Genomic DNA, 26,329 nt, shown 5'->3' with positions numbered 1-26,329 from the left:
ATTTCAAAACTTAATTTCCAGGAAAAAAATGTCAAATTGTTAACTTGCGTCTAATTCATTTTTTTCATCAAAATGATAAACTGTAAATAGTAGTAGAAATAATAATAATAATAATAGGATTATTCAAATGTAATAAATTATTAAGGTCCTTAATAAGGTCCTTAACAATTAAGGATTAATTCATTATTTTAAAATAATAATAATAATAATTATTATTATTATTATTAAAAACATACTATTACAGAAATCAGTATCATAATATCAGAAGATCAGTTAACATAAAACTTCACAGAATGGTATTCAAGACAAGAGTTTTTATTTACTGATTTCATTAGTAACAGTAATAGTAGTACTTTTTTTTTTTTTTTAACATTATCTTGCAGTGCAGCCTGTAATATTTATTTTCATAAAAGCAGTGAATTGATGAAACTTGATACAGACAACTCCCCACAATATTTTCCTTGTTAAATGTTGGAATATAGATTTCTAGAATCATCATCCTGGTTGTCAGATACAAGAGGACGACCACCAACAGGCCCTCATTATTGTTCTATCAGGTCTAGCCTCTGACCTGCACATCCTTGTAAATCAGCTCTTGTGCCTCAGGTGGTCCAGACATGGATTATTTGCTGCTACATTGATCCATGAGATGTAACGATGAAACATGACATCAGTCTCCTCATTGTGTTCTGTAGTGTGTGAAGTCATCGCGACCTTCAAGCGCAGGTTGCTGATGCTTCAAACGGACCGTATGCAGGTCAGCTTCTATATTATAAATGAAGTTGGTCTTCCTTGTGCCATTAACATCTACTGCTTTAAGGGTTGCCAAGTAATGATATTTTAATCGTTGATCTCATTACAGAACTTCCCGGGGCCATTTCCTCTCTTTTTTATGTGCTCCAAGATCTATAACTTAGTAGTGTTTTAAATTACCTCAGTTTTTCACTTTGCAAATAAAGTATGTCTCAGCCTGTTATGAGATGAAGAAAATATTGTTTGGATGTGGTTCAGTATTTTCTGTTGTGTTATGTGATCACAGAACAAAGCCACTGTAATCACTCTAAGTAAGACACTGCCTGTTTTTATAAAAACCTGAATCAATGCTGCTCCCTGGTGGAGGAAAGTTGTAACTTTTATTTGTTGTATTTTTTGTTGTTTAAATAGTTTTTTTTTTATTTGATCTTATATTTTATTTTATCCTGTCAATAGCAGAAATATCACATTACAAATGCAAAATGTTTATGTAAATTTCTAAAAATAAAGTAAACTCCACATTTTCAGTTTGTTGTTTGTAGCTTGTGCTAAATCCTTTCTGTGATTCTGTTTCTAAAATGATAGGTTTAAAAGAATAGTTCACCCAAAAATTAAAATTAGCTGAAAATTTACTTACCCTTCAGGCCATTCATTATTATGAATTATAGACTCCTATTTAGGCCGGAAGCAACAGTTTGAAGTTAAAAACATCATAATGATGGATTGGTTTCTTACAAACATGCAGCTTTTCATAAGATGTTACTTGATGGACTGGAGTCATCTGGATTACTTGTGGATTTTTGTGATGTTTTTATCAGCTGTTTGGACTCTCATTCTGACGGCACCCATTAGGATCCATTGGTGAGCAAGTGATGCAATGCTACATATCTCCAAATCTGTTCCAATAACAACTAATCTACCTCTTGGATGGCCTGAGGGTGTGTACATTTTCAGCAAATTTTCATTTTTAGGTGAACTATACCTTTAATATTGTTCATCCTTGTTCCATTTATTTTTCAGTGGGGAATGAAAAGTGATGGTCACAAAGTCTAATTAGTGATATATATTTTTATTTCATATGAACATTATGTAAAATGAATACGATATTTACATTTTCAAGTATTTCCCAATTTATCCTATGACCTCTTGCAGTACATTCAATATCAGTCTTAAAGAAACAGTACATCCAAGCGCCACAAAAGAAGCATAACAGTAGTCACAACAATTTACCTGATTTGTTTCTGGAAATGAAGTCGTTCAGATTTGGAATGACATTTGGGTAAATAAATAATGACTTTTTATTTGTATTTTATATATTTTTACTGTCCCTTTAACTAGGATAAAAAAATATCAGTTTAAATTCACATTTCATCATTCAACCCGTTCTACTAATATTGCACAGATTCAAATGGAAGAGCAGCGACGCTCCTATCCTGTCTCAGAGAACACATTTCTGTCATTATTCAGCAACAACATTACAGCTCAGCCACCTGCTGGAAGCATTCTCTGGATCTTCCGTACAGACTTTCCAAGTCCTCTGGTAAAGAAATGACTAACTTTCCCACAGTATGTGTGAGTGGTTCCATTCAGCGCCGCCTCCAGGGGTAACAAGAATGATTTTATGAGATCCTGTCCAAATATGTACTGCCAGAAAGAGTAAAGAGTGATTTATTAGCTTTGGAATGGATGGGGGAAAAAAAAAAAGTAAAAACTAACAACTAACAAATCACCTCTAAAACAATACAACTTACATGTTTGAAAGCGTTATACACGGCCTTGAAGGCAGGCTGTTTGTCGCTGTGAAACACTCCTCTGTTGCCATGTAGCATTAAAACACCCTCTTCCTCTGCCGGGATGCAGTTGCTGCCGTAGATGCAGTGGTCAGGACGGTAGTTCCAGTGGCAGGGGAAGCTAAATACCATCTCTGGGTGAACACACACATCTGTTACAGAGACCTCAAAGGGAATAAAACTATAAGGAATGGACGGAATCCAGAAAGGCTTACCTGGATTGTAATGGAAGATGATATTGATCAGATCTTGATCACCCCAGGTTATGTTAAGTTTGTATTTCTGTAACAGAGGCATCAGAAGCTCGTCCCAGTGCAGATCAACAGAAGTCATGTCATTCTGTCCATACAGAGCGGAAAAAAAGAATAAGAAAAGTTTGAAATGAGTAAAGAGACCTTTACCACCCTCTTCTGGACTCAAATGTAATTACATGTTAAAAAACCCGGTTACTCTTTAAGGTGTCCTTGTTACAGTGTAATTATACATTTAAGTACTGAGTAATATTAATTAACTACATGTACTTACTATATGGTTAGGGTTAGGATTAGGGTTTGTCTTAGGGTTACTTGCATGTAATTATGCATAATTAATTGTTATTACAATAGCAAGTACATGTAACCTATAACAAGGACACCTTAAAATAACGTGTTACCAAAAAGCCATTAAAATGGAGTCATAAATAGATGAATAGATGTTTTACTTAAATGTATTTAAATAAGTAACACAACTGTTTTCAACATTGATAATAATATGAAATGTTTCTTGAGCACCAAATCAGCATATTAGAATGATTTTGGAAGGATCGTGTGACACTGAAAACTGATTTAATGGCTGCTGAAAATTCAGCTTTGCCATCACAAGAATAATTAATATTTTAAAATATATTAAAATAGAAAACATATATATTAAATCACAATGATATTTCACAATAATACCGTTTTTACTGTATTTTTTAAAAATGTAACCTGGGTGAGCATGATATATTATGACTTCTTTCATAATATATATTTTTTTAGAAATCTTACCAAGCCCAAACTTAAAATATATATCTTTATATTACTTAGGTAAATATTATTATTATTAAACCTTTTTATTTTTTATGTTTTATTTGTGTTTTGTATTTTTATATTAATTATATTCGTTTTTTTCTTTTTGTTTGATAGTAGGTGTTTTAATATAGTAATATAGAGTGTCACATGACATTTGCAGCCCACATGATTGGCCAAAACATGTTTGCCTTTGAAACAAGATGGCAACATCCAGATTGAGCACGAATAGCTCTGTCCAGGTACATCAGCCCTCACATAACGGAAGAAAGTTTAGGGTCCGGCCCTTTAAACTCACTTTGAATTGTGTCATTCGCATCCGGGTCAAATTCATCAGCATGACGCCAGAGTTGATGCCAGTTTTTCCATGATACGGATGCCGGGAGAAGCGACTATACCAGGCAATCCGTGGCTCCTCGTGCTCTGGTGCCATGGCTACTAACTGTGTGGAGTTAAAGTGCGTCAACATGTCCCAGATCAGCTCTACAGGCTGCAGGAAGAGGACATCGGTGTCCACGTAGAGTAAGGAGTCCACCTCCTTCAGAATCATCTGTAGAGAGAAGAATGGAATTGCAAACAGTTTATCAAACTGCAAATTCATTTTGGAATTTCATTTTCTATTTCAGAAACGAGTAGTATGAATTTTTTGACATCTTACAAAAGGAAAGCAGCATTTTCTGGTACAATCACTGTAACCTTTTTTAAATGACACGAGCCAAAAAAATCAGCTTTTGCTTAAAATAGTTATAGATATTTAAAACATTAAATTGCTTTAAACTGCAGTAATACTCACTGGTATGAAGAGTCTCTGTGATGCACATGGCTTGAAAAGCTGACTCCACTCTTTATGGTTCTCATGGGGGTATGAAATGGGGTGAACAATATAGCTGAATTTTGCTCGGATGAAAGCTGGCCAGGAATCCAGCTGTATAAGTGGAAAATGGATTGGAAAAGAGTAAATCTTTCATCCCTTTATACAGTTTCTCAGTAGTTTAGTAGCAGCTTGAAGGAATAGTTCACCCAAAAATGAAAATTTGCTGAAAATTTACTAATCCTCAGGTCATACAAGATGTAGATGAGTTTGTTTCTTCATCAGAACAGATTTGGAGAAATTTTGCATGAGGTTGACTGTTTAAAATGACATGTATCCCCTTTAATGTTGGACAAACATGCACGTTCTTGTGACACAACATAAATGTCAGAAATGACAGCTGGCTCATACTGACTGCTGTTTTTATGCTGGTGTGTAACTGCTCCTCTGCAAAGATGTGAAATCTCAAGGCTCGGCTGCTGAGTGTGGCTGCGGTCTTGAGCATGTTGACAGCTTCCCCGTGTCTCTCTCCACAAGCCACCACAGCCAGCTGCATCGTCTCTCGCTGTCCAGGCGAAGTCACCTTGTGCGCAACATCTCTGTAAATAGATCAGTTTTAGTTCAACTGAACACCATGAGTAAATAAACTAGCTACTAGCTACTACTTTTCCAACAAACAGTCAGTGCAAGGAAATGCTTATCCTTTAGAAATTGTTGAATTTTTAAATGAGCTTTATTATGAGTTATGAGTTTATAATGTATAAAATGAGTAATAAAATAAATAAAATCAGTTTTATTTTCTAATAATTTGCTGTCATGTTTGCAACAAACATTAAATAAACATCAAAATTAAAAAAATAATAATTAAAAAATGTAATAAGATAGACAAAGAAAGAACATTTGATGTATAAAACAAAATTTGTTATAATAGTTAACAAAAGCTATCTATCTACAAAGAAAAGAAAAAAAAAACTAAATGGGCTGATAAAAGGATGGATGAGTAAATAAGACCACAACTTCTTTCCTAACAAATGATCTGCAAAAAGAAGGTGCTCTGTTCAGAAAATGACAGAAACTAAATTTAAAAGGAGCTGTTTTATTTTATAATTTGCAATTTAAAAATGTATTTCAACAATATGCATCAAAATTAAATAGAAAAAAAGTGACAAACTAAACTAAAAATGTCATCTGAATGTGATGCACTAAGATATTTGATCTTTTAAACAAACTTGTTTACTACATGTATCTTATTACAACAAAGGAAAAAAAAACATAGATTGGCTGATAAAATGATGGATTAGTAAATAATACCACAACTACATCTCCAACAAAATGAGCTGTTTCTATTCCATAATTATTTTCTAGTTTAACATTTTTGCAAGATACATTAAATAAACATCAAAATTAATGTAAAACATTTTTACGACGTGATAATTATTAAATATATTTAATATTTTTTGTTATAATAGTTTATTAAACACATCTAATGGGCCTCACAAAAATATTTATAATATATATATATATATATATATATATATATATATATATATATATATATATATACAAAACACACACACACATACATATATATTTCTGAGATAAATTTCCGAGGTAAGTTCAATCAATTACAGAAATTCAAGACAAAAATCACCCATTTGCCTGTAATCTGAGCCTACCAGCTGAAACAGATGTCTGCTCAACATCTCAACGATGTTCTCGACATGCCAGCGCTCTCCCTTGACAATGAATCAGTACAAGTAAGTTAGGTGTGTGAACACCTTCCACTAGAAACAGTTCTCTCGAGTCAGTGTGGAATTGCACAGGCTGTTGTCACGCGCATCGTTTTCCTTTCATGTGGATTCAGTGTTGGACGTTTCCTGTACTTCTGACCTCCTATGCTAATAAAATAGATAAACTGGCTCACGCTGAATGTCTCACTTAGATTTTTCCCCCATATTGTGACAACTGTGCAAACAAAATTCCAAACATCCTTTTAAAACAAATTTAAAAACAAAAACAAAAACGTCACTTAAGTGAATTCCGCCAAACAAACATTATCCTTAAACAAAATGAATGAAACAAATTTGATTTACCGCGGTCTGTGTGATGTGGTCGCGGTGGGTCGTTGTTTTGATTTTGTTGCTCCATTTAAGTTCTTCGCGACGGATGGCTCCAGCGGCGCCCTAACGTGCTTTAAAACGGCCGAAAAACTTTCAGCATCATGTTTACTGAACAAAAATACTAAAGACAGAAGAGCGATAACTATGCACAAACTAAATGTACGAAGATATACACGCATTCTACAGGACTCGGACACTGTTCTACTTGGAAAAACTCAAGTAAACTAATGACCACTTGCGATGTCCGGTTCGTGAATGAATCGTTCTTTTGAGTCGGATCTTTTCCAAGAATCAGTTGAACTGATTCACATGACAGGGATAGCAGAAATGTTGAAACTAAGGTGTTCTGTAAATATGTTTAGAAATGTGATTGTACGACAGTTTTTAGCAAAACTGACTTTTTATACATAACTTATAAATAGTATTCTTGCTAAACATTTATGAGCTGAATCTTGGCTGCTACAAACTGAAATTGGTTACATGAAATTATAATTAACACCCTGATAAAGCTTAAACGGAAAATAAAACATCATGTGTGACCACAAAACCAGTCATTTTTTTTGAAATTTTGATTTATACATCAAATTTGAAAGCTGAATAAAATAAGCTTTTCACTGATGTATGGTTTGTTATGATAGGACGATATTTGACTGAGATTCAACTATTTGAGAATCTGGAACCTGAGGGTGCAAAAATACCAAAATATTCAAGTTGTCCAAATGAAGTTCTTAGCAATGCATATTACTAATCAAAAATTAAGTTTTGATATATTTACGGTAGGAAATGTACAACATATTTTCATGGAACATGATCTTTGCATGATTTTTGGCATAAAATAAATATTGACAATTTTGACCCATACAGTGTTGGCTATTTCTACAAATATAGCCTACCCGTGCTACTTGTTTTGTGGTCCAGGGTCACATATAAAGAAATATGTGCCTACATATGTTTTACTGGAACATTTTTTGAGCATGCAAACACTATGACGTAATTACCTAAAGAGCCGCTGTATCGGTTTCAAACGATCTGTTCGAAGGAACCGATTCGCAAAAATGAGTCAGTCTTCCTATCAACTAACGACCACCACCATCCCCCACATACAAGTTTTTCCCCCAATGGCGTGAGAGAGACCCCTGCTATTACAAACCTTTTACAAACTTACTAGCAGCTTTTTAACGTTATTAGATTTTTTTTTTTTTTTTTTTTTAGATATTTCTATCAATAACAAATTGCTAATATTTGTAGTTGGCTTTTACAGATTTATGTGACACTGAATTTAATTTTTTAATAATAAATCTTGTTACGTCATGCAATCTTAATCTTACACATTTAAGTTGAATTATTATGACTAGCCATTGCCAGAACAGTAAAGTTCAAATTAATTCTTAGTACCGTACCTCTAAAACAAAAGCTTGACTAATAACGGTTAATGACTAAATTAGTAGTAGTATCTTTAAAATATTTACTAATATGTTTAGAGGAACACATATCAAAAGCAACAGCCATACATGTAGACCAAAATTGTGAATATTCATAATATTTTAAGAGTGCTTGTAGGGAGCATAGAGGAACTGGACTTGGTGTTCTTTTTTTAATCAGCAAAACATGCTTTCTGCTTTTTATTTTTATCAGATAAAAGGAATGTTTTCTGCTGTATAAGGCAATGTCTATTGAGAAATGGATTGTCATGTTGAGTTAAGACAATGCTGGAAATTGTCAAGTAAGAAACAATACTCTTCCTTGTCTGACTCAACCCGTATGCCACATATTGCATCACTCCTCATGGTGAGGTAAAAACCACAACACTTTGAAGACCCACAGCGAATATCATCCGCATGCATGTCATGTGCATTTCACAGAGAACTGAAAAGACATTTCACCACAAAAACCAAAATTCGATAATCACTCCCTTAAGGTCTTTGTTTGCCCTGAAAATAACTTTTCCTTGACAACGGGATTCTAAATCTTAAATTTTATTAAGAGATATTTCCTATACTGCAATATATTTATATACCACCGTTCATCATAAAGGAGGGGAAGAATTCAACATCTTACAAATACATTTGTCATTTTTAGTCATAAATGTTATGTTTCTTGTGGAATTAACAGAATTTTATCAAGACAATCTAACACAAAATAGTGCAGGTAGAACTAGCCGCACAAGTGATGCAATCTATGACAAGTTTCAAATAAAACAGCATGAACAAGAACAAATTAAACAATTAATTTCTGCGTCTTATTAAACTGTACAAAACGTACCAACAGGCGCAACAAACAATTGAGAAAGGAAGTCCTGTTTGCGTCACAGTTATTCATAGCTTAACGCCCATCATGTAATGCATTAAAAGTATATTAAAGTTATAATTTGCATCTGCCATGTCATTAAAGTAGAAGCAAATACGTTCACAACAATGTTCCAGTTGAATGTTTTTAAGCCCCAGGGCCAATTGTCGAGACGTAACGGGTGCTGTTGCAGAAATTACAGATTGTGGTTTTAAAAAAATAATGGTTTATGAACTTGTGACGATAATGAAGAGAATGAGAATGGGTGTCAATGTCCAAATCCAAACAGACAACAACACTTATCTGATTCATAATACTACCACGTGCTCTAGAAATTAAATTGTCAAAATTCAATCATCAAAATTGCTTACAAAGTCTACAGTTTATCTCAAGCTGACCTACTGGGCATCGTAACAAACCAGGACGAGTGTATTGTGGTGAAATCCTATGTTTCTGATCTTATAACTGTGGTAGTAGTGAGAGATGGATAATATTGCTGGGTTAAGTCTGCTTCTCGGTAAGTCTTGGCATACATAAGCGCGCTCCTGTGACTGTTCGTTTAAAATGGATATATTAGGTGCAGGAGACTGGAAGTAACGTTCGTAATCCACGGGTTCCTAGTGAGATTCCCCGTTGAGTGAGGAACCCTCCCCTCGCGGGGACGAGGATCTGGAGATCCCCTTCTCTGTGTTGTCTGAGTTGGATCCGCTCTGGCTGTGGTGGTCTCCAGATGCTGCGCTGGAGGACGAACTGGAGGAGGGCTTAGTTTTCTCCTTAAAGTCTGTTATGATAACCGTCAGATCTCCCACTGTCACTTCCAGATGTTGTGCGCTGCTCCGGTCCACATTTTTTAACCTGGGCCTGCAGGATAGGGAGCAAAGAACAGATCAGACATGCTTGACACCACTTGAGCTGAATAATGACACCATTTTCTTCTGTAGAGCTTCTCTATAGCATTTCATAATTGATGAACTTGACAACATCGACACCGAACTAAACTTAGCTGCGCTGAGACACCGTTGTCTTCTGTAGAGCAGCTGAAATTTCAATAGTTTCATAATTGATGCATTTAGCAACATTAACACTGTAGTTTAACTGTTTATTACTGTGGAGCTGCTTTGAAACTTTATATCTGCATTATATAAAATAAATTGGCTTGTTATATAAATAAAATTGACTTGAATTGCTAGTATAATAGAGCATGAAAGTGAGCCTGGCGGCCTTGGCTTTGCAAGTATGTTCTCATTCATTTTCTCCATTGGCAATTAAAAAAGGCAATGAACCAAACTAATGATCAAAGAGATGAATCAGAACATCAGAAACATTTTGACATACGGAAATGTGTATTTGAACAAAACTCTGTACCCAGCATCTCTCACAAGAGACTAAATGACAATGAAAATATAATATACATACTACATATACATAACGTTTGGTAAAAATACACAAAAGACAGTACATACAGTAAAAACAGTAATACTGTAAAATATTACCATTAAAAAAAAGCTGTTTACTATTTGAATATTTTTAAAAATGTAATTCATTCCTGTGGTGGCAAAGCTGAATTTTCAATGTCACATGAGCCTTCAGAAATCATTCTAATATTCTGATTTGATTTGATTTCTTATCATTATTGTTGTTTAAAACAGTTGTGCTGCTTAATATTTTTGTGGAAACTATGATTTTTTGATCAATAGAAAGAAATAGAATAATATATATACAATATTTGAAATAGAAATATTTTGTAACATTATAAATGTCTTTACTTTCACTTTTGATCAATTTAATGCATCCTTGCTGAATAGAAGTATTAATGATACTGACCCCAAACTTTGTCACTAAAAGGTGACAAAAAGTGTATAATTCTAGGTGCATTGCGGTAGATGAAATATAATTTATATTCAAATAGTTTCCACATATAGAGCAACAATACATGATATTTTCCTGAGTGAGCTACCTGCTATGTAAAATGCAAAAGACAGCCACATCATTTGTTTGGGGAGTAGGAAGTACGCAGTGAATTTATGAACACAGGGACCGCATTGCAACATTTCACCTCATTTTCTTGTGGCTGTTCTTTTTCAGTGTCGGTTCTCTCTCGTTCTTGTCCTTCTCCGTCTTTTCCTTTTTCTCTTTCTTGGGCTGTGTGGGTGAAGCAAACTGCTGTGTGACTTGCTGGGCTACCAGCTGGGAAACAGGACGAGGTTTCCTGTGGGGGAAAAAAAAAAAGGGAAGACTGAGAAGCGAGAAAGCGAGATATTTTAAATCAGGATGACATGATTGAAGCTCACCAGGGCCTTGTGAAAAGGACTATGTGGGGAAAAAGCAAGTTAAAACAGGCAAGTGTTGAAGCCAGTTGAGAAATCTTGCCTACATAGAGTAATCTGAGAAGAATGTGTTCTCTCAACAGTTGAGAAACAGCCGCAATTTCACTCATCTATTTTCCTTTCTATAGCAGGAAGACAAAAACTGGTAATTTAACTTCCTAATATAAGCTAACATCCCCTAATATACTTGCTTTCCCTGTCTAAACATAACATTTAAATATAAAAAAAATGCTATAAAAATAGTGGCATTGGATAAAAAAAAACATACACACATATACATACATATATATATATATATATATATAACAACATTTGAGTTAACTGATAAATAAAACAGGGGAAAAAACTAAACTAAACTTGTAATAATAAAAAAAATAATTTGTGGCAATTTTCATTTTAGTTTTAGATACATAGTATATTAATAAATAGAAATAAAATACTAATTAACACATTGACTTTGGCAGTTTTATGTATTTATTTAAAAAATAAAAACATAAAAAATAAAATTAAAAAAGCCTAGACTGATAATAAAACATGTATATATGCAATAATCATGATAAAAATCCATTTAAACCACCAGATCCAGATTGAACCTATGGATGTAAATGGCCAATCAGAAATTGCTAGAACAGCCCTTCTTGTCCTACTGTTGTCTGTTAGTAGGATACTGTATTGCTGTTGTCATTTCAACGCATCAGTTGTTGCACCCCTAATTAACAACCTGACAGCTGCGACAATTACAGATTATATCTAGGCCTATGAGCTGAACTAACCATACTGATCTCAGATCAGAGCTCAGGGTGAAGTCCCATCAGTAGCGTGGCGTTTAGAATGACAGGGATGTACCGTGACCGTTGCTTCAATGTCCAAAGAACAACAGCTGTTACACCAAAAACAGTCCACAACAGAGCAGTATGAAGGCCAGCATCGCTGCCGTCTGCTTTGCCACCACACACACGCGCACACACACAGTGATTTTAAAAACAGCTTCTCAGTATCTGTGCGCTGGTGCAATGTTTACGCTTTCATCCATTACCCCCGGGTGCTTTGAGAATAGCTAATGAAGTTACACATTGTGAAATTAGGACATCTAGAGCCTTAAAGCATGGCAGCCAAGAACCGGTCATTAGCATTGATCCCGAGCCCAAGGCAAGTGAAAACGGCCATTATTAGTTGTTGTTAGCTGCCTGCCTGCCTCGCTCTCTGCTGCATGTCAAGACCTGGCTGCTTGCTGTGGACTCTTAACACCCTTCACACTCAGCGCCGTTAGTAAATCAATCGATCACTTTGTGATGCATTTCCTCCGTGCCAGACAGAGCAAATCGGCATTAACGTTGCTGATCCTGCTTATTTTTGAACGTTTGACATGAGGAAGAGAGAGATTTTGTGAAATTACTCAGTCATTAGTCACTCTCCGTCTCACGCATATGTGTTGCAACTACGCTTTATGTAATCCGTGCTATTAATTTACATTTATCCTTTACAGTAACGCAAAAAGGCAAAGTAAGCCAGTTGATATTAAACTTATTTTGCAATAATGACTGTATAATATAAAAAAAAATAAAAATGGACAAAATTGAGTAAGTCGAAATTATTTGAGAAAAGAAGAGACAATGGAGTGAAGTGAGAAACGTAAAACAATCACAGCTAGCAAGAAAAATACAAAAAAAACACACATATATACACATACACACACACACATATATACACACATATACATATATATATACATATACATATACATATATGGGACATTGACGTAATAAGGATTTTCGACAGGCAAATTTTAAAATACAAAAAAAATATATATTTTGTAGTTCAAACATTAAAAAGGTTGTGTACACAAATGCATATTAACATTTTAAATTAAGTGATTTTAGTGTTTTTAATCTAGATGAATCAGCCGTAGCCTTAAAAAATGTCATGTGGTGCGACCATGATTTATATTAAAATTAATTAATTTCCTTAACATGCTTAACATTTTTTTTTAAATGTTCTCAGTAATATAATAGCAGTGATATTACGCAGCGCCTGAAAGTAGTCCCCAGCTATGTTATAACTAGTTACCTAGCTGGGGACTACTTTCAGGCGCCATCACTGCGCCTGCTGCGCCATGGTACGGCAGCAAAGTTCCTTGATTATTACGCCGGAATGAGAGTATAGTTCCTAATCATATCAGCCTAGAAAATCGCAACTTTTCATTTTCCGCCGGTCTTAGTACACGATATAACTACAGAAGAGTCAAGTTTTAAATAGGACAAATATCGAAACTCTTTGGTCATTTTTGAACGCGATGCTACTGGTCTAATCGGATTCAATGATCTATGCTAAAAGTGCTATCGCCAGACCCGGAGATCGGCTGAATGGATTCAAAAACGGTAAAACTCAACTTATTAACTCTGGGGGAGTTGGAGAATGAGCCTATTTCCAAAAAAAGTGGAGTGTTCCTTTAATCGACAAAATAATTGCCCAACTAATCGATTATTAAAATAACCGTTAGTTGCATCCCTACTTACATCATTAAAAATCTATTTAAAGAAACGTGTAAAAATTTCAGCATGTGTCATTTTTTTTTAACAGTTAATTCTAAACTTTGCCCAACCTTGACGGCTCAATTGACCCTTTGCCAGGAGTTTGATTAACAGGCAATCAGAGCAATCATAATGCCAAATCTGCCATTTTTGTCCGACAAACAAACCTGACAGGAGAGTAGATTAACGTCGGTGGACTTGAACTTGAAAAATAGTGTTTATTGACATCTTTTCACAGTTGAAACAAGATACCTTCTGATGTTCATTCATGTTTATTTTGTGCTACAGCGATCTGTCACGACACATTAAAGAGCCACAAAACAGTATTTGTTGTTTGAATTTCTTTCAAAAAAAAAAAAAAAAAAGATAAAATTTGAACTCTGAGACTTTAATACCAAAAGTATGTTGGCGTGTTGTCAGTGTCTTTGCACCGTGATGTATTTTTCACTGCATGAGAACATGATGTGTGGCATAAAAGTGCCATGGTCTGTCGGATGGTTTGTCTGACGTAGCAACAGTAACTAAGAGCGTCTTTGCTAAGGGTCAATTTAGAGTTGCTGGCTCAGGTTCTGAGATGAAATCATAAACGTCTTTCTCGCAGCAGAAAATTACATTTGGAGTTTGTGCTTGACTGCAGGGTCAGAATTAACATGCTGCCTATAGTGAGCGTTTATTTTACTTTGCTTGGCAGTGGAATCTGGTAAAATAGATTAAAATAGTTATTAATAAATATATAATAAATTACTAATAAACGCATAATTACCAAACTAAAATTAGATGCTCTAAAATCCTTTTTTTTTTTGCATTTTTTCCTCATATTGTACAAAGATTACACCTAAACCGCTTGAAATGACCCACACTGCATAAAACTCTATTCCAAATTATATTAAAATAAAGTATTTTGTGTTAAAATTTAAAAAAAAAAAATTAAAAATAAAATAAAAATAAATAAATATTCTAATAACAAATATGATACCATTTATTGCGTATTCTTAGTAAAATGTCACTGAAGGCTCTCACACTATAACTTAAACTCTCTTACCTAATTTTTTAAAGTCAGTTTCCTTGTTAAATAAAGACAACGTACTGAATTTCATCATAAAATCGCAATGTAAGCCATTACATCAAACAGTTACCGAACATGTCTACAAAGGCGTCTTCTTTTGCAGAAGTGCACAAACAAAACAAATTTTCCCACATTACTGTGTTAAATCAGAAGGACACGAGGGCTGCGTTCTCTCCTCTGAGCCAAGAGTCTCTCAGATGTGTTCATATCTGCATGTTTGTATAATGGCGTAATGACTGTACCAGGGAGGCTTGTGTACTCATGGGCTTGAGTGATGGGAGGGGACACCATGATTAATGCGCTACACTGTGTGAACATGCAGTCTCCATACTGCTCCTTCCTTCGCTCCACTGCCAAGCCCCCTGTTTGACAGATGGCCCTCTGCCTCCCACTGTCCCACCTCTCCACGCTCTGTTTTCGGTTCTTTCCAAGTGTCTGCATTTCCTTTAGCTGCTTTTCAAAATCCCACACTGCAGATCCACATTGCTTCTCCCTCGCTTTGGTATCCAGCTTTCTCTCTTTCATCAAAGGCCCATAACTGTCTGAATCAAAATGAGGTCAACCCGTTTGAGACGGTACGGGCATGCGCCTTCGCGTGCTTCTGCAAACTATATGCAAAATTTCTCTAATAAATGACAACAGGCTCTTGTAATTACTGAATAATGTGGATGTTTTATGTGGCTTTTTGTTTATTTGGCAGAGGCATGCTGGGAATGCTTCCTCAGACTGCATTAGTTTCGCCTTTTTGGGCAAAGAGACGAGAACTTGCAGTGCAGCGCTCTGGGTTTCTGCACACACGCAATTAGAGAGGATTTCACATGCTGCTCAACTCTTTCAAATGCCACACTGTAGCAAGTGACTAGTCATCTAATAACCGACACAATACAAGCATGTGAAAGCCACGGTATAATTTATATATAATAATGCATATAGGTACAAATTATGCATTTTAGAAATACGTCAATATTTCATACTAATTAGTACTATATTAATATATAATGAAGTTTTATTAGAATAAAAATAAATATAAAAATGTATTTTTTTTAATAACATTAAATAGTAATTTATAACATTATATAGTAGTTTATTATAACATATTATTATTTATTTATTTTGTTTTTCTTCCCAAGGCTTTCTTAAGACCCACTAGTTGGTTTTGCACATCTCTACCATGTTTTATTGCATCGTTAAGCAAAAAGAAAATATCACTGTGACTGCAGAATATGACGTTTAGATTTATGCTTTGCTCGGTAATCATTTGCAATCGAAATCCTCCGTTTGTCATCACCTCACCGACACTGACAGTCATGAAGGATGATGGGTCCAGTTCTTTTAGTGATACCCCTATAGAGCGCACAGGTTATGTCAACAATTTATAACTGACAGCCTTAAACTGGTTGTGACAGCACAAACGTACATTAGTGTCAAGTCAAATAGAGCTCCAACGTGAAACAAAACATAATACAGCCTTCCTTTTTCCAATCCGTCATCGTGAGAGGTCTTGAGTAAAAAAACAAAAAAACTGCTTGGTCTAGAGGGGATATTCTCTCCATTTGTGGTAATTGAACGGTATAATACTCCCTCCTGCAGAGCGAATGCTTTCGCTGGGGGGCAAAAAGTGTTGGTACACTGAAATTAGAAGTTTGCCAGCAGGTTCGGGGGGTCAGCGGGGGAATGGCCTGAAATGCTCAACGAGAAGCTCTGCAGCTTCATCAATTAAATGTCAGTCTGTCAGCGCAAGGTAACAACTAGGTAAACAAATCTCTCTTCAAATGAGCAAATATAGCCAGAGTCGAAGCAACATTAAAAAAACATTCACTTAGGAACTATTGCGTCATTTAAAGGGATAATTTACCCCAAAATAAAGCTTTTGACATTTTTTTACTCTCCTTTTGTTCCAAACCTGTATGACTTTCTGTGAAACACAAAATAATATTTGATTTGCCTGTTTTTGTCCTTACAATGTAAGTGGGGTCCAAATCAACACAGGCTCCAATTGACATTCAAATACTAGTGCTGTCAAATGATTAATCGCATCCAAAATAAAGGTTTTTGTTTACATAATGTGTGTGTGTACTGTGTATATTTATGTATATATAAAGACAAAACACATGCATGTATATATTTTGAAATTATTTACATGTATACATTTATATTCATATAAATTACATCATATATAAATATATTTAATATATAAACGTAACATTTTTCTTAAATATATACATGAATGTGTGTGTATTTATATATACATAAATATACACCGTACACATGCATATATTATGTAAACAAAAACCTTTATTTTGGATGCGATTAATCGCGATTAATCTTTTGATAGCACAATCAATTCTTTTTTTTCTTTTTTTACATTTTGCTTAAAAACATTGTCTTTTAACCCAAATTAAATATATGATGAGACACCCAACAAACATGCTCTGAATTAACCCTTGTATCAGTCAGGCTCAGCTAAATGATAGCCTTATAAAACATTCATTTGCTATCCGCTGCACACAACCGCAATCTAAACGAACACACGGTTGTCATTCACATCTGACGGCTGCTCGGGAAGATGACGACGCTGAAAGCAGCAATCAACACCAATGCATATTCTTTGAGTTTATGCATACAACGTTCGCCAAATGCAGAATAAAAGCAGAAGAAGAGTGAACAAGCTGCGTGTCAAGAAGCTCTCCTTCATAAATGAACGACCTGCGAGGATCACACAATCAAGAGGACATCATAATTAAACCCCATCATTTGTGGCCGTCTCCGAGGCATTATAACAGGGCAGATGTGCAATCATGGGTTTATTTATGGGCATGGGTGTCCGTGTGTGTGCGCATCCTGATGTGATGATGCCTCTTCTGATGACAGCATTCTTGATTAAGCCGTTGAATGCAAATGAGTTCAGGCCGTCTGGACGCCAGCTGCTGTGGTGGCCTGGACGAGTGACAGCACCCCACCCCCACATAAAAATCCACCGCCCTCTCACACGCACTTTTGCAGCAAAAATTAACATTAGTTGGCTTTAAATAACTGCTGTAATAATACTTTAATTCAGCGGTGGTAATGGGATCTGAAACTTGAAAGATAATTAAGCCTTTATAAACAATCTCCCTAAAGAAAGATGATCGTTATCTGCCGCTGTTGTTGAGAGCTGAGGTTTGTCATCATCATCATCTTCATCTGCTTTTAGTGTGCGTTTATGTTCGGAAACGCAGATGAGGAATGTTTTACTTCCTGACCTGATCTCATCTTAATGACATAAGGGAAATAACTGACTGCCGACTCAGTCGTTGACTGTTCCAAAACAGGATTTTTATGACAGATGAGATGAAGGTGAGAAAATACGAGCCCATTAAATGTCTTCTCTGATGAGGTCATTAGCGCTCTCTCATGGATCGCTGCCACGGGATAGATGCTATCTGTGAGACCGATACAAGCAGAGTAGATGCTAGTATTGTGTAGGACCCCTCATTCTCTATGATTAATTGAAAAATTCTGAATTGATTCATCTTTGTATTTTTGTACTGTTATTTTCTATTTTTTTTTTTCCTATTTCAGTGAAACCTCCATTGCCAATAGTGTAGTGAAAGGAAAGCACAACTCACACCGAAGTCGCTTTCGAACCAAGCAGCTTTTTGTTGGTCAACACGAAGAAACTGATGACCAACTGATGCGAAATCTAGGTGAAATCTTTCGCCCTCGTGTGAAATTCCAGATTTTTAATCACATGACTAGATTTTGACCGTGAAAGTTCAGCAAACAATGAAAAATGTGACCATATCTTTAGAAACAACATTACTTTAATTTTCCTGCTTAGCCTTGACAAAGTTCGTGTTTAAGCATTACCTCTTTTGATGCTTTAATCAAATGGCTTGTGATTCTGAATTTTTAACTTTCCTTAAAAATGTAACATTATGCCTATTGCATTTGCCAGTGTCTTCTGACATGTTTTCAAACTGGTATTATTTACCATCCACATCAACATATACAAGTCTTTACCCGCCAATATTCGGGATAAACAACTCTGAATTTATCACTCAAGGTTTCTTATTTTCCATTTCAGGGGGATTTTGCAGCCAAAAAAAAAAAAATTAGACTTTTGACAAAAGTGTATACTCCAAGAAATGCTGGGTGAAATATGGACAAACCCAGCAATTGGGTTGTTTTGACCCAGCGGTTGGGTCAAATGTTTAACCCAACCTTCTGGATAGTAACCAAACTGCTAGGTCAAAACAACCCAATTGCTGGGTTTGTCCATATTTTACCCAGCACTAGATTGTATTTAACCCAGCATTTTTTAGAGTGTACAGCGAAAAAAAGCACAGCTCACACAAAAGTTACTTCCAAACCAAGCATCTTTTTGTTGGTCAACGTGGAGTATTTGCATAACCGACTTGAACCCGTTGCGAAATCTGCGTGGGCAAATCTTTCTCATCATTACAAATTTCCAGATTGCGCTGATTCCTATTAGTTCCTAACTTTAGAAACATTACCTTCACAAGTTTCCAGCCTTGCCTTGGCAAAGTTCGTGTCTTCAAGCATTAATTCTTTAAAATTGTGCTTTTTCATAAAAATGCTTTATTTTACACAAAATAATCAAACCACATGTTTTCAAACTAGTCTTTACTAACCACTTAAACATAATTGGAAGCATTAAATAATGATACCGATACCAAGTGCAAGGGTTTATCCTCCAATATATGACATTATCAGCAGTATAAGTGCATACCTAATGCTTTCAGATAAAATAGAGGAAAGATACTACAAATTGCTAATTTTAATGCATTTGATATGCAAACGATGAAGATTATGAAAATATAAATGATCTAAGTATTAGAATTAAGCTGAATGTACGGTTTACAAGCCAATTTATTGAAAAGGTTTTAGACTGCTAATGGAAGAATGCATGGCATCGCAGTGGTTTACTTATAGGTTGTGTCATGCCTGGCTAATGCACTATAATTACAAAATGAATTGAGATTAAACCCCAATTACTTCTGAAATAGCCCACATTAATCAGGATATAATGGGTGCTTTACAAACAGAGCTGTTCAGTAACGTGACACTGACTGCTCACATTTGTTCCTGAGGTTATAAACATTGTATTAACCGCGTAATTATTAACACACACAAGACAAATGGTTGTCTGAAAACCTAACGATCTGGCTATCTAGATAATCGTTCTGGGGTGACTTATCGAATAAAGCCCAAATATGCTGTCTAGGTAGGCAGCTCGCTAGATGTGAAGCAGCAGGCATCGTGTGGCACACTCACCGCGTTGACGTTCCCTTCCTGACATCGCACATCATGCATTTGAACGCTTCGGCGCTGTTCTTGAACGTACACACGCTGCAGTCCCAGTAGCCGTCGTCGGAAGAGGGCTTCGCTTGGCGTTTCGGCCTTCAAAAAGCAAAACAAACAGAGAGAACATCACATCTCGGACGGTAGAAATCTCCGACACACATATCTGATCCTATCCATGCACAAAGTCAGCCGGACGCTTGCGCAAGCGACGCGTTTTTTTAACGAAATGACACTTTATAAAAAAAATAAAAACAGCCAGTCCGCCATGGTGGCCACTCTGTTGCGTCTTTCTCATTCAGGCGCGCGCTGCCTAATAGTCTGTTTCAAGCCTTGAGACGGTCTCGAGTTTCTTGAAGCCACCGCTGTGGGAGTTTCTTTCTGTTTGCTTTTACCTCGTCGGACTCCTCTTGTCTCCCATGCTGCAGAAACTTTATGCGAAGCGTCGCAGGCACGGCCGCCTCTCGCGCTCTGTCCTCCTCTCAGTCTCGAGCGGCTCCCAGCTGTCGTAGAAACTCCAGCGCAGCGGTGGTCACGTGACCGGGCTCCACCAATCCGGCGCCGATTTATTTTCTCAAAAAGTAGGGTCGTGTGGTTTATATAAAAGAGTCGTGCTCCCGCTTCACCCCAAAATCAACTGAGCGCAGAGCGAGTGCGAGTTAGTGAGGCAACTAACTGCGCTACTCTTAAATTCAATTAAAGACATTCGTTCATGGCACTTTCCACGAATAGGGTAGCCTACAACATACCCTTACGAACATTTAACCATGGTTTTACCACAAATAAAACCAAAACACCATGGTTACTATAGTTAAACGGTGGTGACTACAAATAAACCATCGTTTTGCTACACTAATCATAGTTTAAACATGGTATTTGTAGTAAAACAGGTTATACAAATGATAATCAATCATAGTTTAACCATGCTATTTGTAGTAAAACTGTGGTCATACAAATGGTAATCAATACGCCAAAAAAACATGGTTACTTACTACACTTTTACTATAGTAAATCCATGGTTAAACCATGGTTTTTGTAAGGATAGAGCCTAAACTCTAAAAAGTTGTTGATTTTCTTCCAGCAAATGTGACAACTTTTTATGAGCTGTTTTGTTTTATATTTATTTTCCACAATGTTACCAAACTTTGGGTCTAAAGGCTTAAAACCTTGATTTGTGTGATTGTTTTGTTTGCTGTTTTCTAACAACAAACATCAAAATAAAATAAACTAACAATAAAAAAACAAAGAAACAAAACAGAATGGTTAACAGGGTTGCAATTACAGCTTACATTAAACTGTTACACAACTGGGACCAAATATTGTTGTTGGAAATATTTCCCATTTTTCCACTTCCAGAAGAATTTTTGCTAGATTCTTTTGCTTATTATAACTTGTATAACAGAGCTGAATTGTTGAGATTGACTGATGCACTCAGTATTTTTTTGCTATTCAGTTCAATTGATCAATCGTTGTATGATTTTAACCGTCAAATATCAGTCAAGAAGAACAACATCTTTGACTTAGGACAGGCCAAAATCTTACTTTACAAATTTTAATTTGTATCGTAGAAATGTGCATAAATTTCAAACATACATTTGCTAATGATATGAAGCAATATTTATTTTTTTCATTTCAAATATACTGTACTTTTTGAGGTCTTTCTCACTGAGAATGCAAACACTTTCATAACTTTGACTTATATCAGTGGGTGAAAAAGTGAGAGCTGAGGACAAAGGTGACAGGAAGTTAATTTAAAACAGTTTATTTTCCATGCTTCCTGGAACAGTAACAAGATTGCAAATGTGAAATACACAAAACTACACTTTATTTACAAGATTACAAAAAAATACATTTAAAGAACTTTTCTGCGGGATCTTTAAACCCCAATACTACATACCCAATATTTGGAGGTGTAATTATCTCAATGAGGAGCATAAAATGACAACAAACATCTCAGATCAAGGTAAGCAGAGTTTTCTTCTTCTGACTTTCTGCAACGTAGTTTGACAAAATTAGAAATTCAGATCAATATGTGACCTTCTTAATGGGTAAGAGTGTTTGAGAAGAGGCGATATGTTCCGAACACATAAAAGTATGAGTCAGTCACTGAGCTCCTCCTCGTCACTGAAGTAGGCGCTTTTTTTGATCTTGGGTTTGTGGGTGTCCTCTGATGTAGATGCTTGAGACACATCCTCTGTGACCTGCTTCCTTCTCTTCTCCTCCTCCTCAATGCGTGCTTGCTGATGATGATGAGCAGCAAAAATGTATATTTCTCTTTGAACCCTTTTTTACTAGGAATATTAATGTATGATGAACTGAATTGTAGAGTATATTCACTGACCTGGAAAGCAATTGCCTGACTTAAACTGTCCAGTGCTGGATCCTCTCCTTCTTCGTCACTGTCCTCTGGTTCTCTGAAAGAACAAAATGAGTATATTTATTCACTTAGTATATTAAAGCAAATTAAATTTTTTTGGGTGAACTGTTCCTTTAATCTTTTGAAATTGAAAATAATATATGTATATTATATACAGGTGCATCTCAATAAATTAAAATGTCAAATTGTGAAACTCGTGTATTAAATAAATTCAATGCACATAGACTGAAGTAGTTTAAGTCTTTGGTTCTTTTAATTGTGATGATTTTGGCTCACATTTAACAAAAACCCACCAATTCACTATCTCAACAAATTAGAATATGGTGATATGCCAATCAGCTAATCAACTCAAAACACCTGCAAAGGTTTCCTGAGCCTTCAAAATGGTCTCTCAGTTTGGTTCACTAGGCTACACAATCATGGGGAAGACTGCTGATCTGACAGTTGTCCAGAAGACAATCATTGACACCCTTCACAAGGAGGGTAAGCCACAAACATTCATTGCCAAAGAAGCTGGCTGTTCACAGAGTGCTGCATCCAAGCATGTTAACAGAAAGTTGAGTGGAAGAAAAAGATGCACAACCAACCGAGAGAACCGCAGCCTTATGAGGATTGTCAAGCAAAATCGATTCAAGAATTTGGGTGAACTTCACAAGGAATGGACTGAGGCTGGGGTCAAGGCATCAAGATCCACCACACACAGACGTGTCAAGGAATTTGGCTACAGTTGTCGATTCCTCTTGTTAAGCCACTCCTGAACCACAGACAACGCCAGAGGCGCCTTACCTGGGCTAAGGAGAAGAAGAACTGGACTGTTGCCCAGTGGTCCAAAGTCCTCTTTTCAGATGAGAGCAAGTTTTGTATTTCATTTGGAAACCAACGTCCTAGAGTCTGGAGGAAGGGTGGAGAAGCTCATAGCCCAAGTTGCTTGAAGTCCAGTGTTAAGTTTCCACAGTCTGTGATGATTTGGGGTGCAATGTCATCTGCTGGTGTTGGTCCATTGTGTTTTTTGAAAACCAAAGTCACTGCACCCATTTACCAAGAAATTTGAGCACTTCATGCTTCCTTCTGCTGACCAGCTTTTTAAAGATGCTGATTTAATTTTCCAGCAGGATTTGGCACCTGCCCACACTGCCAAAAGCACCAAAAGTTGGTTAAATGTCCATGGTGTTGGTGTGCTTGACTGGCCAGCAAACTCACCAGACCTGAAACCCATAGAGAATCTATGGGGTATTGTCAAGAGGAAAATGAGAAACAAGAGACCAAAAAATGCAGATGAGCTGAAGGCCACTGTCAAAGAAACCTGGGCTTCCATACCACCTCAGCAGTGCCACAAACTGATCACCTCCATGCCACGCCGAATTGAGGCAGTAATTAAAGCAAAAGGAGCCCCTACCAAGTATTGAGTACATATACAATAAGTTAACATACTTTCCAGAAGGCCAACAATTCACTAAAAATGTTTTTTTTATTGGTCTTATGAAGTATTCTAATTTGTTGAGATAGTGAATTGGTGGGTTTTTGTTAAATGTGAGCCAAAATCATTACAATTAAAAGAAGCAAATACTTAAACTACTTCAGTCTGTGTGCACTTCATTTATTTAATACATGAGTTTCACAATTTGAGTTGAATTACTGAAATAAACGAACTTTTCCACGACATGCTAATTTATTGAGATGCACCTGTATGTACCCTCAGGCCATACAAGATGTAGACAAGTTTGTTTCTTCATTGTAACACATTGAGAAATGTACATCACTTGCTCACCAATGCATCCTCTGCAGTGAATGGGAGCTGTCAGAATGAGAGTCCAAACAGCTGTTAAAAACATCACAATTATCCACAAGTAATCCACACCACTCCAGTCCATCAATTAAGGTCTTGTGAAGTGAAAAGGTGCATGATAGTAATAAATGATTTTCCATAATGCATAAAAATGGTTCATCCAGTTACATCAAAATCCACCAATATATTTGTTTAGAACTGTGTGGACTGTTTTCTCTTGTGAACAGTGCTTGATCTGTGCATTTTTCTCTCCTAATTCAGATGAGATGCTTTTTTCACTAGAGAAGGCAATGTTATGGATAGAAAACACTTTTTTTTTTTAGCTGGAAGCAAGAGTTTAACATCTTAATGATACATTTGTTTCTTACAAACACACAGCTTTTCACTTCATAAGATGTTAATTGATGGACTGGAGACATGCTGATTACTTGTGGATTATTGTGTTGTTTTTTCAGCTGTTTGGACTCTTATTCTGACGGCACCCATTAACTCCAGAGGATTCATTGGTGAGCAAGTAATGCTAAATTTCTCCAATTTTTTCAGATGAAAAACAAACTCATCTACATCTTGAATGGCCTGAAGGCGAGTAACTTTTCAGCAAATTTCATTTTTGGATGATGTATTCCATTAAATGCATTAAGTAAGTACAGAGTTTGAATTATTAATTCTATTAAGAACTGCTTACGGCTCCTCAGGCTGCTGCACCTTTTTCTTCTTTTTCTTTTCTTTTTTAGGTGGAGGGTCTCTCTCTCCAAGTAAATTTTTAGGACAAGCGTAACTCAAGTGCCCTTCTTCCTGGCGGAGACAAATAACATGACCTCAAAAACATATAAGCAATATCATCAACACATTAGCAATATCACAGTGTAAAAGTTTTAACACATGACCACCAACACATTTCAACATATTATCAATGAAAACTTACCCCACATTCATAACATTTGGATTTGTCTGAGTAGTTTCTCCTTCTGATGAATTCTGTAGCTCTCCCATTGTCGATGGCGATGCTGGCCTTCACCGTTCTCCCAAACAACTGAAAGAGTTCAAGAGCAATCAAACACTTTGGCTTCATGTGTACTTAATGTCATGTTAAACCATCATACCTGTTTGTTGTTTAACGATCGGGCGCAATTATGAGCAGACTCTCTGTCTAGGAACAGCACAAACGCCACTCCTTTACTCATCCGTGTCTGCTTGTCTTTGACAACAGTAACCCTTCAGAAAATGATATTGTGACTATGATCAAGCTATACGTTGATAACAGAATCTATCCATTGCGGCGCAAAAATAAAGGATACTTACTTCACTACCTTGCCATATTTTGTGCATAACTGTGGGGAAATTTCAAGAAACATAAATGTTAACAATATTTGTAAATTTATTTTTAAAATTCTGTAAAGAAAGAATGTAATATAGGTAAGTGTGGTAAGATGTGTTGCTCTCTTATTCTAAGGTATTTGCACAATATTTGTTGTGATCATATATTTAGAGAGAGTCCATCAAAACGTAAAGTGTGTCAGATTCTTTAGGGTAAAAAAAAATACATGCATATGAAGTAAATTTGAAATGTATTTTGTTTATTAGTTTCACTTCTCACTCAAGTGGCTTACCCCACTCCCTCATATAAAACTAATACAAATCCTCAAAAATGTAATTTTGACACACAACAGAGTACCTTGTGCAAATCGCTGTTAGTCAACGAGAATGGGATGTTGGAGACATAAACAGTGCTTTTGCTGGGCGCTAAACCACCACTCATATTTATCTTTGATATCTGAAAAAGAACATATGACATATTTCAAAACATGTAAAGACTCAAGCAAAATATACTAAAAGAGCTTACGGAAAACATAATTAAAAATTATTTCAGACTTACTTATTCGCCAGAATCTTACTGATTTAAAGCATGTTTACCATAATGACAACAACTGCATTTGTCGTCCCTGAACTTATTAAAATGTACGTTTAACCAGCGTGTAAATCCGATTCAAAATATCAACGCAGCGCGACCCGGAAGATAAAGAGACGCCGCTGTCACAACATAACGCCCTCTGTCACAAAACAAATCCACAAAATTAATTGCTACTTACATAAATCAAAGGGACTCATGTAAAGGTCTTAAAATTAAAATA

General features: G+C 35.9%; 3 protein-coding genes across 3 annotated transcripts; all 3 read right to left on the bottom strand.

The window, feature by feature from the left end:
• Positions 1-1,803: 1,803 nt before the first annotated feature.
• gxylt1b (glucoside xylosyltransferase 1b) lies at positions 1,804-6,855 on the bottom strand. The gene is made up of 7 exons (XM_058773486.1): positions 6,494-6,855; positions 4,816-4,999; positions 4,383-4,514; positions 3,888-4,139; positions 2,759-2,882; positions 2,505-2,677; positions 1,804-2,397 (listed from the first exon to the last, which is right to left on the bottom strand). Exons 1-7 carry the CDS (start codon positions 6,697-6,699, stop codon positions 2,236-2,238), a joined length of 1,233 nt encoding a protein of 410 aa, XP_058629469.1. The 5' UTR covers positions 6,700-6,855; the 3' UTR covers positions 1,804-2,235.
• Positions 6,856-8,480: 1,625 nt separating this feature from the next.
• Positions 8,481-20,589, bottom strand: yaf2 (YY1 associated factor 2). Its single transcript, XM_058773689.1, has 4 exons — positions 20,430-20,589; positions 20,008-20,133; positions 10,863-11,015; positions 8,481-9,667 (listed from the first exon to the last, which is right to left on the bottom strand). The coding sequence occupies exons 1-4, from the start codon at positions 20,453-20,455 to the stop codon at positions 9,424-9,426; spliced, it is 549 nt and encodes a 182-aa protein (XP_058629672.1). The 5' UTR covers positions 20,456-20,589; the 3' UTR covers positions 8,481-9,423.
• Positions 20,590-21,780: 1,191 nt separating this feature from the next.
• On the bottom strand, positions 21,781-26,217 carry zcrb1 (zinc finger CCHC-type and RNA binding motif 1). The gene is made up of 8 exons (XM_058774410.1): positions 26,074-26,217; positions 25,873-25,971; positions 25,500-25,528; positions 25,301-25,412; positions 25,123-25,230; positions 24,883-24,992; positions 22,376-22,448; positions 21,781-22,274 (listed from the first exon to the last, which is right to left on the bottom strand). Exons 2-8 carry the CDS (start codon positions 25,954-25,956, stop codon positions 22,134-22,136), a joined length of 657 nt encoding a protein of 218 aa, XP_058630393.1. The 5' UTR covers positions 25,957-25,971; positions 26,074-26,217; the 3' UTR covers positions 21,781-22,133.
• Positions 26,218-26,329: the final 112 nt, after the last annotated feature.

Source organism: Onychostoma macrolepis, chromosome 04, assembly GCF_012432095.1.
Source record: "Onychostoma macrolepis isolate SWU-2019 chromosome 04, ASM1243209v1, whole genome shotgun sequence".
NCBI lineage: Eukaryota > Metazoa > Chordata > Actinopteri > Cypriniformes > Cyprinidae > Onychostoma > Onychostoma macrolepis.
The sequence above is the reverse complement of the archived record's forward strand: the minus strand, read 5'-3'. Positions and strand labels throughout refer to the sequence as shown.

Coding starts and splice junctions, on each gene's coding strand:
- gxylt1b (XM_058773486.1), bottom strand. CDS start 6,699: ATGCGTGTATATCTTCGTACATTTAGTTTGTGCATAGTTATCGCTCTT. Junction 4,515..4,815: donor ACACCAGCATAAAAACAGCA/GTCAGTATGAGC, acceptor CCACTTATACAG/CTGGATTCCTGGCCAGCTTT. Junction 4,140..4,382: donor CACAGAGACTCTTCATACCA/GTGAGTATTACT, acceptor TTCTCTCTACAG/ATGATTCTGAAGGAGGTGGA.
- yaf2 (XM_058773689.1), bottom strand. CDS start 20,455: ATGGGAGACAAGAGGAGTCCGACGAG. Junction 20,134..20,429: donor GACAAGAGGAGTCCGACGAG/GTAAAAGCAAAC, acceptor TGCTTTTTGAAG/GCCGAAACGCCAAGCGAAGC. Junction 11,016..20,007: donor AGGAAGGGAACGTCAACGCG/GTGAGTGTGCCA, acceptor TTTCCCCCACAG/GAAACCTCGTCCTGTTTCCC.
- zcrb1 (XM_058774410.1), bottom strand. CDS start 25,956: ATGAGTGGTGGTTTAGCGCCCAGCAAAAGCACTGTTTATGTCTCCAAC. Junction 22,449..24,882: donor GTGCAGCAGCCTGAGGAGCC/GTAAGCAGTTCT, acceptor TTGTTCTTTCAG/AGAACCAGAGGACAGTGACG. Junction 22,275..22,375: donor GTCAGGCAATTGCTTTCCAG/GTCAGTGAATAT, acceptor CATCATCATCAG/CAAGCACGCATTGAGGAGGA.